The sequence below is a fragment of the Diaphorina citri genome, unplaced genomic scaffold (genome assembly GCF_000475195.1).
Source record: "Diaphorina citri unplaced genomic scaffold, Diaci psyllid genome assembly version 1.1 scaffold397, whole genome shotgun sequence".
NCBI classification, from domain to species: domain Eukaryota; kingdom Metazoa; phylum Arthropoda; class Insecta; order Hemiptera; family Psyllidae; genus Diaphorina; species Diaphorina citri.
The window spans coordinates 68,715-85,098 of NW_007377832.1; the positions used below are offsets into that span (position 1 = coordinate 68,715).

General features: G+C 39.8%; 2 protein-coding genes across 2 annotated transcripts; one reads left to right on the forward strand and one right to left on the reverse strand.

The window, feature by feature from the left end:
- Positions 1–543: 543 nt before the first annotated feature.
- LOC103508412 (uncharacterized protein NMA0194-like) lies at positions 544–9,307 on the reverse strand (the record flags this gene model as incomplete). Its single annotated transcript, XM_026823028.1, has 10 exons — positions 544–1,143; positions 1,738–1,895; positions 3,556–3,767; positions 4,042–4,263; positions 4,737–4,869; positions 5,951–6,116; positions 7,294–7,493; positions 8,098–8,156; positions 8,219–8,235; positions 8,771–9,307. Coding segments are annotated over 10 exons (1,779 nt in total), but the record flags the coding sequence as incomplete, so codon positions are not given.
- Positions 9,308–10,267: 960 nt separating this feature from the next.
- Positions 10,268–16,000, forward strand: LOC103508413 (transducin beta-like protein 3). Its single transcript, XM_008472957.1, has 5 exons — positions 10,268–10,328; positions 11,118–11,367; positions 11,967–12,175; positions 13,351–13,635; positions 15,996–16,000. Exons 1-5 carry the CDS (start codon positions 10,268–10,270, stop codon positions 15,998–16,000), a joined length of 810 nt encoding a protein of 269 aa, XP_008471179.1.
- Positions 16,001–16,384: the final 384 nt, after the last annotated feature.

Sequence of the window (16,384 nt, forward strand, 5' to 3'; positions counted from 1 at the left end):
CGCTCAAATTTTGCAGACAGCTTCCATATTCAATGCTGATCAAAAGTGTCCGCGGGCCGGACCTCGAGAAATATACGGCTCGGCCGCTATTTAACGCCAAATCTTTGAAAAAGCTCAAAAAGTGTTCGCGATGCTCAGGCCTTTAGATTACAGCCAAAGTCGCTCGAACTTGGCACAGAGATCAGATAAATTATGTAGATCTTTTTCTGGCTTTAAGTGGCAGGGTTCTCCTGAGGGAGCTCTTCCGCCCAACTACAAGTCTTCTCTTACACTGTCAGCCTTAAGAAATATTTCAATTATCCTTAAGCATCACGAGCACGTTGCCCTCTGGAAAGCTGTTAAACGAGGTTATTTCTTTTATATAAAAAAAACTCGTTGCATCAAGATTGAAGAGGTTTTACCTTATCTTTTAACTAACGTTTTCGTCTTTTACTTTTCAGACTGGGTGTAGTGGAAATCCCTCAGAACCGAAGTCTCGAGATTGATTCCCCGTTGGATCTCAGGATAGCTCAGGCCATGTCACCCCTACTTGATACCAGTTGAACCAACAAATTCCAAGTCGAATAAATAAAACAACTTCCCAGTCAATGTGAAGAAATAAGAAGAGTACAATAAGCCGATCAATGAACACAAGCTCCCCTACAGGATCATGATAATGAAAGAAAAATGGTCAAAGCGTAAGGCCAGACACTCACTATCAAGACCTGAAAGATACACCTGATCAGGTCAGCCTGTCAGGTCTACCTGATCAGGTCAGCCTATGAGGTCTACCTGATGGTGAGTGACTGGCCTAACAAGCACATGAACTTGAAAACTTATACGAAGAACATATTATAAGAAATCAACTAAGAAAAGCAAGGATCTATTTAAAAATGTGTAATTTAATTTTAAAAATATTGTACCAAATACAAAAGACCTTGCTTAGACTGCGAGAGTAAAGGGACTTTTCAGTCTCATTCTGGCAGTATAAGCAGGGTATGTTCTATTCTACTTTATATCTTTTTGTATAGTTATCACTGCTTCAGTGCTTCACTTACCTCTATTCACATCCACCTTGGATATTCATATTCAGGACAGCACCTCCACCAGTTCCAATCCCACGCGTTTCCGAGCCTTGTCCACATCCAACACTTTCACCGTCACCTTAAATAAATATAAATAAACCTTTATTTGGTGGTTACTGGTTACTATTGGCACAATACATAGGTACTTATAAATAAATAAATAAACCTTTATTTGGTGGTCATTACAGGCACAATACATAGGTACTTATATAAAGGAATTTTAATTGTGTTAAGCATAGGTAAATGCTTGTCACAAATGTCGTTCCCTGCTTAATGCACTACGCTAAATTTTATGGCTTGACTTGGACTCGAACCACCAACCTCCAGATCCGAAGTCCACTGCGCTAACCACTACACCACTGAGGTTGGTCATAGGTACTTATATAAGTTTTAAATAAACATCAAAAGAGTAATCCTATACCTTATATCCAATATACATAAAGTATTTGTAAGCTCTACCCATTTGAAAAATGTGCCCAAGCTCAAGGCCAAGACCCCAATAAATTCAGAGGTACTTATATAAGTTTTAAATAAACATCAAAAGAGTAATCCTATACCTTATATCTTATATCCAATATACATAAAGTATTTGTAAGCTCTACCCATTTGAAAAATGTGCCCAAGCTCAAGGCCAAGACCCCAATAAATTCAGCAACTGCTGAGGTATAGTCACCTTATCGTTGAGTTTGAGCGTGACGGTCTTCAGTTTGGAAATGTGGATGAGGCCTGCCCGTTCCAGTCCTATGTCCACGAAACAGCCGAAGTGAGTCACATTGTCCACTTTGCCCGTCAGCACCGTGCCGCTGGCGATGTCGTCCAGACTTTGAATACCTGACGCGGGTGTGAAAGGGTTAACATTGTTTTATTTTTTGGTTGAGCATATTTTGCCTTAGTTTTTCCAGCGGCACTTCTGAGCCAGATTAAGCCCCTTTTTTTTCAAGGGGGGTACCTACCGTGCCGCTAGTGATGTTGTCCAGACTTTGAATACCTGAGGGACGCGGGAGTGAAAGGGTTAACTTTTTTTTTCCTCTTTTTTTAAGATGAGTGTTGAAACAACTGATACATTAGACGCATGTGGTCTGTGTCGTAGCATGCCCATCCCGTAGTATGCCTCTCATCAGATGGGCAAGAAGAGACACAATACTTCCCATTTAGGTGCTGGGTCAACACGAGGACACCAGAAAGTAACCCGTTGAAATATTTGCGAAAAACTAGTACAAATTTTTGCTGATGGTGGACATCGAACCCGGGACCTTCTGCATGGCAAGCAAGAGCGTTACCACTGGGCTAACCGTGCCCCAATTCATAATTCCTTTCATGGATTGTTCTTTTCTGCTTTATGCTGCCCAAATGTCAATGGGCCTCGAATCTACATCTCACCTTTCTTAAACAATGGCTTGGACTACAAAGGCAGAAAGCACGAAAGCACAAAGCAAAGTTCATTTCAATATGCAATCATTGCTCATTGCTCAAAAAACACCTATAAACCGTCACAGCTGTTTTTAAAAAATATTTGAATTCCCGCGGTTAAATTTTTGTTTATCTTAAAAAGTGGTGCCAACACTAGAAAATTTAAATTTCAAACTGGACCTAAAAAATGAATGATGACCATGGAGGTTGATGATGACATGGAAAATATCAGGATATGAGAATTTAATTCATGTTCCTAATTTTACTCATTTTTTTAGGTACCTATTTAATAAATTTAAATTAATTTTTAAAATCTTTTTTAAAAAAAAAAATAATAAAATCTTTTTTTTTGTAGTGGCAACATTTTTGGAAAAGCACGTGTTTTTTTGGAGCGCGGGATTTTTTAAATTTGAAAATAAATCCAATCCAATTCCAATGTGGTTGCGATTGCGAAAAAATTCAAAAATTGTGAAAACTTCTAAAATACCTATCAGCACTCAGCACACTGTGCTACAAATTTAGTTTTAGATTGTGCTGAAATCTAGAAACCACCCCTTCCCTTACCATAGTGATATTGTGAAATCTCTACTTCTGGATTAGATACCAATTACTTCCACCTGCCGCAACTGCATGCGCTGCACAAACCATAATCCAATCAATTTAGTTTGAACTACAACAGCAATGATATCATGAGTTTAATAAAGCAGAAAGAAGTGTAAGTACCTTACTTACTCAAAAGGTGAGAGGACCTAGTGGCATCAGCCAATTAGGTAAGCTCCAGCTTACCTAATTTATTTCTGTCCTGGTGTACTAAGTACTTACGTAGTATGTTTCATCCACAATTAGACTGCACTCCCCAGTCCTTCCTTTTGACACCAAAAAGTAACCCGTTGAAATATTTGCAATCGAAAAATAGTACAAATTTTTGCTGATGGTGGGCATCGAACCCGGGACCTTCTGCATGGCAAGCAAGAGCGTTACCACTTGGCTAACCGTGCCCCAATTCATAATTCCCTTCATGGATTGTTCTTTTCTGCTTTATGCTGCCCAAATGTCAATGGGCCTCGAATCTACATCTCACCTTTCTTAAACAATGGCTTGGAGAGTTTACTCCGCAGGTCGAAATCCCGTGGCAGTCTGAAAGCCTCTATAATGAGACCCATGGTGGTGGCAGATGTGGCATACTCTTCCGCCCAACTCTCGGCACTCCGGCCGCCAATGTACGAGTTGACCGCCGCTATAAACCGGTCTTTACCGAGATCATCGAGGTTCACGCGAGCGTTGCGGGCAAATCTGAAAAGAAGAAGGGAAAAAGGCATTTTTATTGTGTTGAACATAAATGGCGTTACCCTCTTATTACACTAAGGCCAGCCACTCACTATCAGGTGGACCTGACAGGTAAGCCTGAAAAGGTCCGAATCTACACTATCAGGTCTACCTGATAGTGAGTGGCTGGCCTAAGTACTTATATATGTACGCTAAATTCGATGTCTTGACTTGGACTCAAATATCCACCGTGTTATCCACTACACCACTGAGGTTGGTGAAAAGGAGAAGGGTTATTGACTTTGCTAATCTCAGGTCCCATGCCCTAAATATCATGAAATTCCGCAGGTCGAAATCCCGTGGCTGTCTGAAAGCCTCTATAATGAGACCCATGGTGGTGGCAGATGTGGCATACTCTTCCGCCCAACTCTCGGCACTCCGGCCGCCAATGTACGAGTTGACCGCCGCTATAAACCGGTCTTTACCGAGATCATCGAGGTTCACGCGAGCGTTGCGGGCAAATCTGAAAAGAAGAAGGGAAAAAGGCATTTTTATTGTGTTGAACATAAATGGCGTTACCCTCTTATTACACTAAGGCCAGCCACTCACTATCAGGTGGACCTGACAGGTAAGCCTGAAAAGGTCCGAATCTACACTATCAGGTCTACCTGATAGTGAGTGGCTGGCCTAAGTACTTATATATGTACGCTAAATTCGATGTCTTGACTTGGACTCAAATATCCACCGTGTTATCCACTACACCACTGAGGTTGGTGAAAAGGAGAAGGGTTATTGACTTTGCTAATCTCAGGTCCCATGCCCTAAATATCATGAAAATCTCATCTTGGGCAACTTCGACTGAAAGCTACAGTCCAGAGAAGCGCGAACTTTTTAAGCTTTTTTTTCAACTAGAAAAAGGTCACTCAGCTTTCGAGCCAAGTCAGGTTTTTCGGGCCAAGAGAGGTTTTTTTTTATTGGTCTTTGGTATCAACTTACTTGTGGGCAGTCTCGTATGCCTCAGGATGTATCCAGGTAGAATCAAGGGGATTGTATTGCTTCCCCTTATTCTGTTCGGTGCACGAAATACGAACGAAACCTGCACATTGCTCGAACCGTTTCTCCCCAATACCTGAAACCGATCGAGTAAAATTATACCTCTGATTTAGAACAATAGAACAAAAAAAGATAAGCCCATAGTGTAGCCCAACACCAGCAATATTCTGAAAGGGCTGCATTGCTACTTTTAATTTTTACCTTTGTTGTGAACGTTATGTTTGTAATTATTAATAAATAAAAGTACCTTCGTAAAAAAAGGCTTTTGGACCAAAACGAAAATAATAAAACTCAATTTTAAAAATATAATCCTTCAAACCATTTTAAGGGATTTGTGGACCACTTAAGGCCCATAGGTTAAGGGAACACTGATTTAAACAGTAAAATACATAAGATCTTAGCTGTATTTTCTTTTTCCAATTTTTTCTCTTTGGGAGTAATAGCACGACCACATTGGCTGCCACGGGACGTTTATGTATTTTAAATGGTTATCTGAAAGAGGGGTCTCTTCATTGAAATTTTGCTACTTATTTGAAGGGAAAAATTGCCTATCTTTGTTGTGAACGTTATGTTTGTAATGATTAATATGTAAATAAAAGTACCTTCGTTAAAAAAAGGCTTTTGGACCAAAACAAAAATAATAAAACTCAATTTTAAAAATATAATCCTCCAAACCATTTTAAGGGATTTGTGAACCACTTAAGGCCCATAGGTTAAGGGAACACTGATTTAGACAGTAAAATACATAAGATCTTAGCTGTATTTTCCTTTTCCAATTTTTCCTCTTTGGGAGTAATAGCACGACCACATTGGCTGAAAGAGGGGTCTCTTCATTGAAATTTTGCTACTTATTTGAAGGGAAAAATTGCAAAAATTCAAGAGCCTGTCTCTCATTTAAGAGAGATGTTTTTATACGTGGGGGTCTGAGGGTAAACATCATACCTATGCTTTGACAGCCAACGTGTTGAAATTAAAAATTCAGATTTCAAAGCCGAACCGGTTCCGAAAGGGAAATACAGCTCTTGTTTGTTGGGGTGACGGGATTATTCAGGTCTATTTTATAAACAAGGTAAATTCTATTCCTCACCAAGATATAAATAAAAAATAAAGCTTAGGTATATGAATAAAAAAATAATAATAAAAAAACTATTACTTACCTTTAACTTTCCTCAAATCCTCGCGACATTTGAAGCCGCCACTCTCGGTTCTATATTTCACAATGTTGGCCGCAGTTGCGTCCGTCAATCCTGCCAGACGTCTCAACATGGCTTGAGAGGCGCAGTTGATGTCCACGCCCACAAATGAAACGCATTCGGAAACTACCTGTGGACCGCAATTAAAATTGGGGAAAAAAATATGTACATAGTTACATACCACTTTTTGTAACTTCTCCGTTGTATACACCTCTACTACCAACACTTTTGGATGTTGTAACTTTCTCCTTTCTCAGCGTGGTACAGTAGATAGATACATACAACGTATGCTTATGGGCAAGAAAAATATTTGAAAATCACAGGTAGTCAGTGGTTAATTTCTGTATCGGTCTAGCGCTTACAAGACAGGCTAACTAGGTGTTTAAAGACTTTGAGTAATACATAGTCAGCCTAGTTAGCTTACAAAAACGCTAGGTCGCGGGTTCAATTCCCACCCGGGGCGGATTTTATCCCAAACAGATAAGGTTCTTTCTCGGAATGGCTGGCTTCCTCAAATCCTGTTTTCCTTTTTTTTTTTCGCCTTCGGGTTAGATTACGAGAGTAAAGGAACTTTTCAGTCCTATGCTGGCAGCATAAACAAGGTAGGTATAATCTATTCTAAAGTTTATCTAGTTCAATGTAGACGTAAGCTGTTTCTTAGGTGGGTAAAGTAATACATTTTTTAAGTGTCTAAAGACTCTAAATGGAGGAGCTGCAATTGGGAAAATATTTTTAATATAAGGTCGATTCCAAAAGGAACTTTTCAGTCCTATGCTGGCGGTATAAACAAGGTATAATCTATTCTAAAGTTTATCTAGTTCAATGTAGACGTAAGCTGTTTCTTAGGCGGGTAAAGTAATACATTTTTTAAGTGTCTAAAGACTCTAAATGGAGGAGCTGCAATTGGGAAAATATTTTTAATATAAGGTCGATTCCTACATAAAAAGTTGTGAAAAATCCAAATCTGAGGTCAAAACTCCGAAAAAGTAACTTTGAAAGGTCGAAAATTCAATTTTTAATTGCCGTTCTAATGAAAAAGTTCAAAGAGTCGTGACGTCAGATTTCACGTCAAAATGCGCAGAAACGCTTGCGCACAAACAAACGAAGCGGGAGTCATGAATTATGATGTCATCGTCTACGGGAGCGTAGCCCGTGACGTCAAACTTCACGATTTACCGGTATTTTTTAGATCGATTTATCTCGGTATCTAGAAGTCGTAGAAGAAAAAGAAAAATTCCGTTGGTCCTCGTTTTTCCTGCTCTATGACTTTGAAACATCACCAAGTAAGCGCAACTGATCTGTTTTACCTCGTTCAATGTAGACGTAAGCTGTTTCTCAGGTACATCATGCTGGTACATCCCGACGCCTAAATGTTTGGGTTCTATTTTGACCAGTTCTGATAGAGGATCCTGAAGACGTCTGGCCAGAGATATGGCACTCACTACATTCGGATCTAGATCGGGAAATTCTTTCTTGGCTTCCGCACTACAACTGTAGATGGATGCACCTGAGGGGGGAAAAACGAAAATAGTGGATTGAAAATCAAACTCTATGGCCAGCCACTCACTATCAGGTAGACCTCAGAACTCAGAAGTACACCTAATCAGCTCCGTCTGTCAGATCTACCGTATAGTGTGTGTGTGTGTGTGTGTGTGTGTGTGTGTGTGTGTGTGTGTGTGTGTGTGTTCCTGTTTGGACATCTTCAATTTCAATGGGTTCAGATTTCACTTGTTTTATTTTATCAGATTTAACTGTGTTGGATTTCACAGATGGCTTTGAGACATTTATCTCTTGATCAACCCTCAGAGAATCCTGATCAGTTTCCTTCTCCTTCTTAATACTGTCACTGTCAAAATTTGTTTCCATTTCAGCCTTGCTGGAAAAGCACGTGTTTTTTTTGGAGCGCGGGATTTTTTAAATTTGAAAATAAATAAATCCAATGTGGTTGCGATTGCGAAAAAAAATAAAAAATTGTCAAAATACTCAAAATTTCTAAAATATCAGCAGACAAAGTACTACAAATTTAGTTTTAGATTGTGCTGAAATCTAGAAACCACCCATTACCATAGTGATATTGTGAAATCTCTATTTTTGTATTAGATACCAATTACTTCCACTTGCCACAACTGCATGAGCTGCACAAACCATAATCCAATCAATTTGGTTTGAACTACAACAGCAATGATATCATGAGTTTAATAAAGCAGAAAGAAGTGTAAGTACCTTACTTACTCAAAAGGTGAGAGGACCTGAAATACACAGAGTAAGTGAAGTTAATCAGGAAAAAATTTAATAAGCTAATGGATAATGGAATATTACCTATGTACCTAATATTAATCTAAATGTTCATTTGTTAATTTCCCTAGTGGTCCCCTGATGGTACTCACCTTCTGTGCCAATGTGGCAACAACATCAAAGTACTCTCCATTGGCACGGGTGCCGTAGATCATTCTATTCCCTCACAACCTCTCGAGGAAGACACTGATGATATATTGACATTCACAGTAGCTGTTGATAGTGATTCTCTTGTAACTGCACATAGAAGTGGTCTCTTGAAGTTGATATGTAGTATGTTTCATCCACAATTAGACTGCACTCCCCAGTCCTTCCGTTTCACTCCCACTCTCAGAGAAAAGAAAAACACACCACTTTCCTTTATTTGGGATGTGAAATAATATTGCTGAAAATTGACATTATTTTTTGTCTTTCAGATTTGTTCCCGAGGCAGAGCATGGAGCCTTCTACACTGGAGGAACTGTTGAAGTAAGTTCATGAGTTGGTTGCATCTTTGTCACTTGGCATGGAGTTCTTTCTGTCAGGTTGTTTGTTGAATTTGATATACAAAGTATCTGTGACGAGAACGTTGCCGTTTATGTCAATAACGGCAACCTTGCAGCCATGGGAATATCCTGGGTCTATAGCCATGATGACAGCTCCATGCATAGGGGGTACGAGTAGAAGTTGCTTCAGATTACTAGCGAATACTTGAATGGAGGCGATCTCAGCGGTTTGGTTAAGCTGGGTGCGAATAGATCGCACAATGAATGGTTTGATAAGACGTTTGAAAGAATCCTGGAAGCTAAGTTCAAACAGTCGAGCTCGGTTTGGTGAATAGGAACCTTGTGAGAGCCATTTCTGTTTGCAAAACTCAAACAGTTTGTTCTGGAGCCATTCATTCAGTTTGACATTGACAGAAAGGACTTTGTTGGATTCCCCGCGATTGATAGCAAGTACAGCATGGGGTTTGACAAACTTGATGTCGCAAGAGTAGGAGAAGTATGTCTCGTACTTGTCAAAGTTGTCAATGGTTTCCGCTTGTTCTTGAAGTTGTGGGATTGGAGAAGTAAGTATGAAGGATTGTAGATTCGTATAAGCTTAACTCATCCCTTGGGGCAGTGACCCCTACACCTAACCCTCAGAGTGGGCTTTTTGTGAATGAGAGTATGAAGGATGTTGATAGGTACTTGAGAAACAAAACTATTGATTTTTTTTTCTTTTTTTTTTTTTGTGGGCCATGTTGTAAGTAAGTAGGTAATCAATGAGTTAGATCCTAACTTCCTATAGGCAGTTGAAGTGTGAGTTACATAATTATATTAGGATCTGACTTAATGACTGAGAAGTTCACTAAAAATAGTACTTCATCTTTAAAACTCCTAAGTATTACCTACTATATCTCTATTCACAAAGCTTTTATCACTGAATTATCTGTATTACTTTTCAGATGGAGAGCTTCAGAAGTCTTGGAAGTCCATTCACAAAGGTTCCGGGCGTGAATTGAACCCGCTTGGAAGGTAGTGCGTCTGCTTTGTAAGCGCTAGGTCGTGGGTTCGATTCCCGCCCGGGGAGGATTATATCCTGAGCGGATAAGATTCGTTCTCGGAACGACTGGCTTTCTGGTATCCTGTCCTCCTCTCTTCGCTCCCAGGACGATAAGGCCTTGGCCGTTATAGTTCCCTCTATCAAACCTTCAAACAATAATTTAGTTTTATCTTTCTTATACTTATCCTATTTCCCAGTGTCTGCCAGTCAAGACACGACAATCAAACTGTGGAAGTTTCCCAAGAAGTTGAGGGGATGTATCTTAGCTTCTGGAGGCTCAGACTCAAGTGTCCGACTGTGGATATTGCAACATCATGCTTGTACACATAACTTGAAAGCTACACAGGGAGTAGTAAGGTAAGTCTGTACACTTTTTTTATGCCATGAAGATTAACATTGGGTCGAGTGGATTGGAACACATCACATGTCTTCAGGCACACTCCATTTGTCAAGGGTCTAAGGATGTATCTTAGCTTCTGGAGGCTCAGACTCAAGTGTCCGACTGTGGATTTTGCAACATCATGCTTGTACACATAACTTGAAAGCTACACAGGGAGTAGTAAGGTAAGTCTGTACACTTTTTTTATGCCCATGAAGATGAACATTGGGTCAAGTGGATTGGAACACATCACATGTCTTCAGGCACACTCCATTTGTCAAGGGTCTAGGTTTTCCTTGCCCTTGGGACCAATTTAATTTAATTAATTTGAGTTATAGACCCAGCCTTAGTGCAAGGTGAAGGGGTCCATCTCCTCTGCAGTCAATCAATATCACCTAGAACCCAAATAAAGTATTGCAAGATCAAATGAATTAATAAAGTTTAGTGTACATGTTTTTTAGTGATCTTTCTGACGAACCACTCTGTATAAGTTTGAACCTCGAGATGTTCACACAAAATACTCCAGACTCACATGAAGAATTACGTCAAAAAAAGACGAAAAAAATCTCTGCCAGGATAAGGGTTAAGGTGTGTCCAGTGTCCACACATAGTCGACCGGCCACGACTGATCAGTCCACACGGCCTCGACAACGTAGATTCATCTCGTTGATCGACTAAACCCGGGCGTGAATTGAACCCGCTTGGAAGGTAGTGCGTCTGCCTTGTAAGCACTAGGTCGTGGGTTCGATTTCCGGCCGGGGAGGATTATATCCTGAACGGATAAGATTCGTTCTCGGAACGACTGGCTTTCTGGTATCCTGTCCTCCTCTCTTCGCTTCCAGGACGATAAGGCCTTGGCCGTTATAGTTCCCTCTATCAAACCTTCAAAAAATAATTTATTTTTATCTTTCTTATACTTATCCTATTTCCCAGTGTCTGCCAGTCAAGACACGACAATCAAACTGTGGAAGTTTCCCAAGAAGTTGAGCCCCACCTCCAAGGATGATTCCCCACAGCCACTCGACATCCAGAGTACGGAAATAGGACATGAGAAGGACATTAACTGTGTTACGGTGTCCCCAAATGACAAGCTTCTAGCATCTGGATCACTGGATAAGACAGTGAAGGTTTGGAGTACCACAGGAGGACTTAAACTATTGAACGTGCTCCGTGGACATAAGAGGTTCTTATGTTTCTTTCTGCTCCATTGATACAATCCTCCCCCAACAAAACTTTTTTTTTTCTAAACAAAATTGTTTCAATTCCCCTAAAATGAATATGAGGGAAATCTTGATTCAATTTTTTATCTGTCAAAATAAACTAAAAATTACCTTTGAAGAAGATATTTATATGTATTAGTAATAATTGTGTAATATGTAGACGAAGCATTCCTATAACATCACAATGATCTTATTTGAAGCAAAAAATAAAAAAGTCCGCTGTATTATAGGTTCCAAAATGTCATGTCTTTGAGCTTATGCTACTACTATTACTATTTTTAAAATATGTAATTTATTTAGAGTGCCAGCATGGGACTGAAATATCCTTTTTCTTCGAAAGAAGTGTCATGTATATTGATTGAATTTAAATTATCTTCTTAACCATTGCCCTCTCTAAATTGGAGATTTATTGGCTGATTCCTCCTCAGTTGACACAAACTTTAGCTATCACGCTAATGTTTTAGACACGCTACTTAAAGTCCAAGTATGTACATTGTACTTGTGATGGGCTAAATTTGAATTAACTACTTACTTAACCATTGGCCTCTTCGTTCCATTTCAGCTGTGGCCGAGATAAAGTGCTCTTCACTTGGGACCTGTCGTCAAGGAAACAGCTCAGGAGTTACCCGGCCTACGAGAGTCTTGAAACGTGTGCTGTGTTTCATTTGAGCAATGAGACAGAGTCGAAATCGGGCGGGAAAACGTTCGTCCTCGCGGGCGGGGAAAAGTCGCTTCTCCACTACTATGAAACCAGCGCGGTTATGATTGTGGGTAAATTTTTACCTATTGGAGCATAGCAGCCTTTTGTTGTGTCCGCTATAGAAAACCTATGTGAAAAAAAAGGACCAATATAAAAAGATAGCGGATAGCAGGTTACATTTAATCTTGTCACTACGGCAAAGCATGGGAATTTAACTTTCCATTACACTCTGTAGGGGGAACTTTTGCTAGAATTTTGCTGAAAAAGGCAAATTTTGAAATTTGGGCAAAAAGGAGACATCAGGGATGTATCAATGGAATAGTTATAGCATTGGGCTTCCAAACTACCTTGATTGCAGACCTTAGCAGAGTACAAAATAGGTAAGTTTGAAGAATCATCTGAGTCTGAGAGAGGCAGATTCAAATACATACCACTTAGTATTATTATTTATTTATTTTACTTCAAATCAATCATGAATTATTTCTGGTTCTTTGACTTGTAATGCCCCACTGGTCGCTACTTGATAGAGTAGCTACTCAATTGTCCCCACGAGGCTGACTGTACCCCGAACTCCAAGCACGGAGCCGAAAAAAAATCGAACCCGGTACCTCCGACGTCCAAGTCGAGTGTGATACCCACTCGGTCACGGAGTTTGCTTTTTATTTTATTTCTTATTGTACCATTTCGTTCGCATGCACACTAAACTTAAAGCTGAATCCTCCTCGTCTAAATAAGTCTTTTCGTTTTCAATATTATTATTTGTTTACTTGAAATGTATTTTCCATTTTCTCAGCATGGATTGAGCTCGCCGCTAGTTCGTATTGTGCGAAGCAGTGTGAAGCGAATGTATGCAGTACTTGTGACATAATAACACAAAGAACTGCATTGTTGTGTTGTATTTAATGATTCATTATGAGCCCTTGCCTAAGTTAGCTCCTTATTTCTCCTAGCAGGTTGGCTGAGCTTCGCCACTTTCTACTAACAGGTTGTCTGAGATTTCGGCAAAATCCTCTTTTGTTGCACATCTGAAACATATTTTGGAATATTCCTACCAAATTTCAGCTTTCTAGGTGTTGGACTTCTAGAGATAGGGCAATAAGTGGATGGATGGATGTTTTTTTTATGAGTGTTTCATCGCCGTTTTTATTTTGTAGCAATGAAACAACGGCTACATTAGACTCGTGTGGTCTGTGTCGTAGCATGCCAAAGATAGTAAAGATTTGAATGTTTTCCTCTTTCCTCACAGGCGAAGAAGATTCCCACATCGTCGTGGCATCGAACACCCCACACCTTCAGTTGTACGCCCGCAAGGACATGAGCTGCACCCTAGTATCGGGGCATACGGACTTTGTCCTCACTCTAGCCACCTCCTTGGCCAATAGGAACCTACTTCTGTCCGGCTCTAAGGATAATAGCATCCGGCTGTGGTTATTTGATGGAAAGAAGAGTCTGAGTTGTGTAGCCATGGCAGCTACTCATACGAAAAGCATAATGAGTGTGGCTTTGAGTCAGCTCACTTGTACCTTTCTAGGTGAGTAACATAAGGTCACATTAAAGACACTGTATCCATATGGATACATCCAAATTGCGACTTTTTTATCACTTTAATGGCACCTGTAGACGAACCGCGTCAATATTTTTAGAAATAACAAAAATCTGGTGTGAACATCACACGACTTTCCTTATCCTATTGAATGATGCATGGATACATCCAAATTGCGACTTTTTTTATCACTTTAATGGCATCTGTAGACGAACCGCGTCAATATTTTTAGAAATAACAAAAATCTGGTGTGAACATCACACGACTTTCCTTATCCTATTGAATGATGGATAAGGTCACATTAAAGACACTGTATCCATATGGATACATCCAAATTGCGACTTTTTTATCACTTAAATGGTATCTGTAGACGAACCGCGTCAATATTTTTAGAAATAACAAAAATCTGGTGTGAACATCACACGACTTTCCTTATCCTATTGAATGATGCTTATTTGGGTGTTGTTCTATTGTAACTTTTACAATATCTCTAACCTTTTAGTCAGTATGGCTGAAAACCGCCAAAAAACGTTCGAAAACCACCAAAAAGCGGCAAAATGCCGCCAAGCGTTGCACCAATCTTAACCAGAAGTTTCGTGTCGCATCCTTGTCACATTTGACAGCTGCATGCCAAATTTCAAGTCTCTAGCTCTTACCGTTCTCGAGATATTTTGTTTACGGTCGAAAACCGGTCAAAATACTGCCAACCGCAGCACCTATCTTAACCAAACGGTTTGTGTTGCATCCTTGTCACATTTGTGGACTACATACCAAATTTCAAGTCTCTAGCTCATGCGGTCAAAATACTGCCAACCGCAGCACCTATCTTAACCAAACGGTTTGTGTTGCATCTTTGTCACATTTGTGGACTACATACCAAATTTCAAGTCTCTAGCTCATACCATTCCCGAGATATTGTTAAATTACACCAAAAACCGCAAAAAGCGGCAAAATGCCACCAAGCGTTGCACCGATCTTAACCATCTTCACATTTGACAGCTGCATGCCAAATTTCAAGTCTCTAGCTCTTACCGTTCTCGAGATATTTTGTTTACAGACAGACAGACACACGGGCGGCAAAATGCCGCCAAGCGTTGCACCGATCTTAACCAAACAAGTTTCGTGTCGCATCCTTGTCACATTTGACAGCTGGATGCCAAATTTCAAGTCTCTAGCTCTTACCTTTCTCGAGATATTTTGTTTACAGACAGACAGACAGACAGACAGACACACGGACCAAACATGGGATTTAGGCTCCAGGGACCTCAAAACGTGTTTTGGCACTAAAAACTGACCATCGAAAATTTGACCCGATTACATTACTTTCCTTCCTAATCGCGAGAGAGGTGTTGACTCTACGAGCGCTGGAGTTGAAGTGTCCCTCATCAAATGGAAGAGAAGACACACAAATCACACAATAGTCAGGTTCTAATTCTAGGTCAACACGAGAGCACTGGAAAGTAGGTACCTCGTTGAAATATTTAATTGAAATACAAGTGCTTTCTTCTTCGTCTTCGTTGTCGTCGTCGTCGTCGTCGTCGTCGTCGACATCTTCTTCTTATTCTTCTTTCTCTTCTTCTTCTTCTTCCTCTTTCTTCTTTTTTTTCCTTCTTCTTCCTTCTTCTTCTTCTCCTACCCCCAGATGCGGCAGGAAAAGTTCCAACTTTTTCCCTACATACTCGTATGAGAAGTAGAAGTATTATCATGAAGTTACCTAGTTTTTATTCTTCTTCTTCTTCCTTCTTCTCCTCCTTTTCTCTTTCTTCTTCTTTTTTCTTTCTTCTTCTTTTTCTTCTCCTCCTTATTCTTCTTTTTTTTCTTCTTCGTCTTCTTCTTTCTACGAAGAATAGTGGGCTTAAAAACCAGGACCCTCTGAGAACGAGCGCGTTACGACTAGGCTAACCCTATACCCTAAAAAATAAAACTGATATCTCGATATAATCACGACAAAAGTCCCCAGACAGGCCATCTTTCCCCCATGGCCAAAATAAGAATTATGTAGATATGCTTGGGTTGACAACAGATGCTGTATCCCTATTGATTTCCAGACAAGGCTAAGGGAAAAACAATATTCCCTACTTTTTTTTGGGTCAAAAATCTTTTTATCTCCCATAAAAACAAATAAAAAGCACACCAAAAAAAGGGATGAAAATTCTTTGGGTATATTTTTTTCCCATTTCCCCCCCTCCAAATATCTAAGTTAGGATCAGGTTTCTATAGCAAAGATATCAAAAGGAAAAATGGGATATGGGGAGAAAATGGGATATTTAAAAAAAAAAAAAAAATTCTCTTATTATTAGCCTCGTCCGTTGTATTTAAGGTTAACGTTCTATTTAAGGTTATTTCAGGTTAACGCGTTGAATTTTAAGCCTACCGCAGCTACCAGACCACAGCTGTAAGTTTCAAATTTCATTTTGTCATGGAGGCTATACCTTGTAGTTTCAATTTTGCGATTTTCCATCTCTTTCACCTTGCTATGCCTCTCTATGGAGTAGCTACATACCTTACTATTTGTTTTGTTAGAACCTCCCGTGGGCAGTCGGCCCAGTTTTTAGTCCGTCCTCCCTTTATTATTACAATAGTAATAAAAAGGTATAAGGGACGGACTATTGTATTCGCTTCGGTGTCTGTCTGTCTGTCAGTCTGTCCGTCAGTCAGTCAGTCAGTCAGTCTGTCCCCATAGAAGGACTTATCCAAACCTAGTCGACCTATATATCAAATTAAAGGTCTTTTTACC

Excerpts from the sequence above, each read along its gene's own strand:
- LOC103508413 (XM_008472957.1), top strand. The coding sequence starts at position 10,268 with ATGTATCTTAGCTTCTGGAGGCTCAGACTCAAGTGTCCGACTGTGGAT. Across the intron at positions 11,368-11,966 it reads GTGCTCCGTGGACATAAGAG|CTGTGGCCGAGATAAAGTGC; the intron begins GTTCTTATGTTT and ends GTTCCATTTCAG. Across the intron at positions 12,176-13,350 it reads CAGCGCGGTTATGATTGTGG|GCGAAGAAGATTCCCACATC; the intron begins GTAAATTTTTAC and ends CTTTCCTCACAG.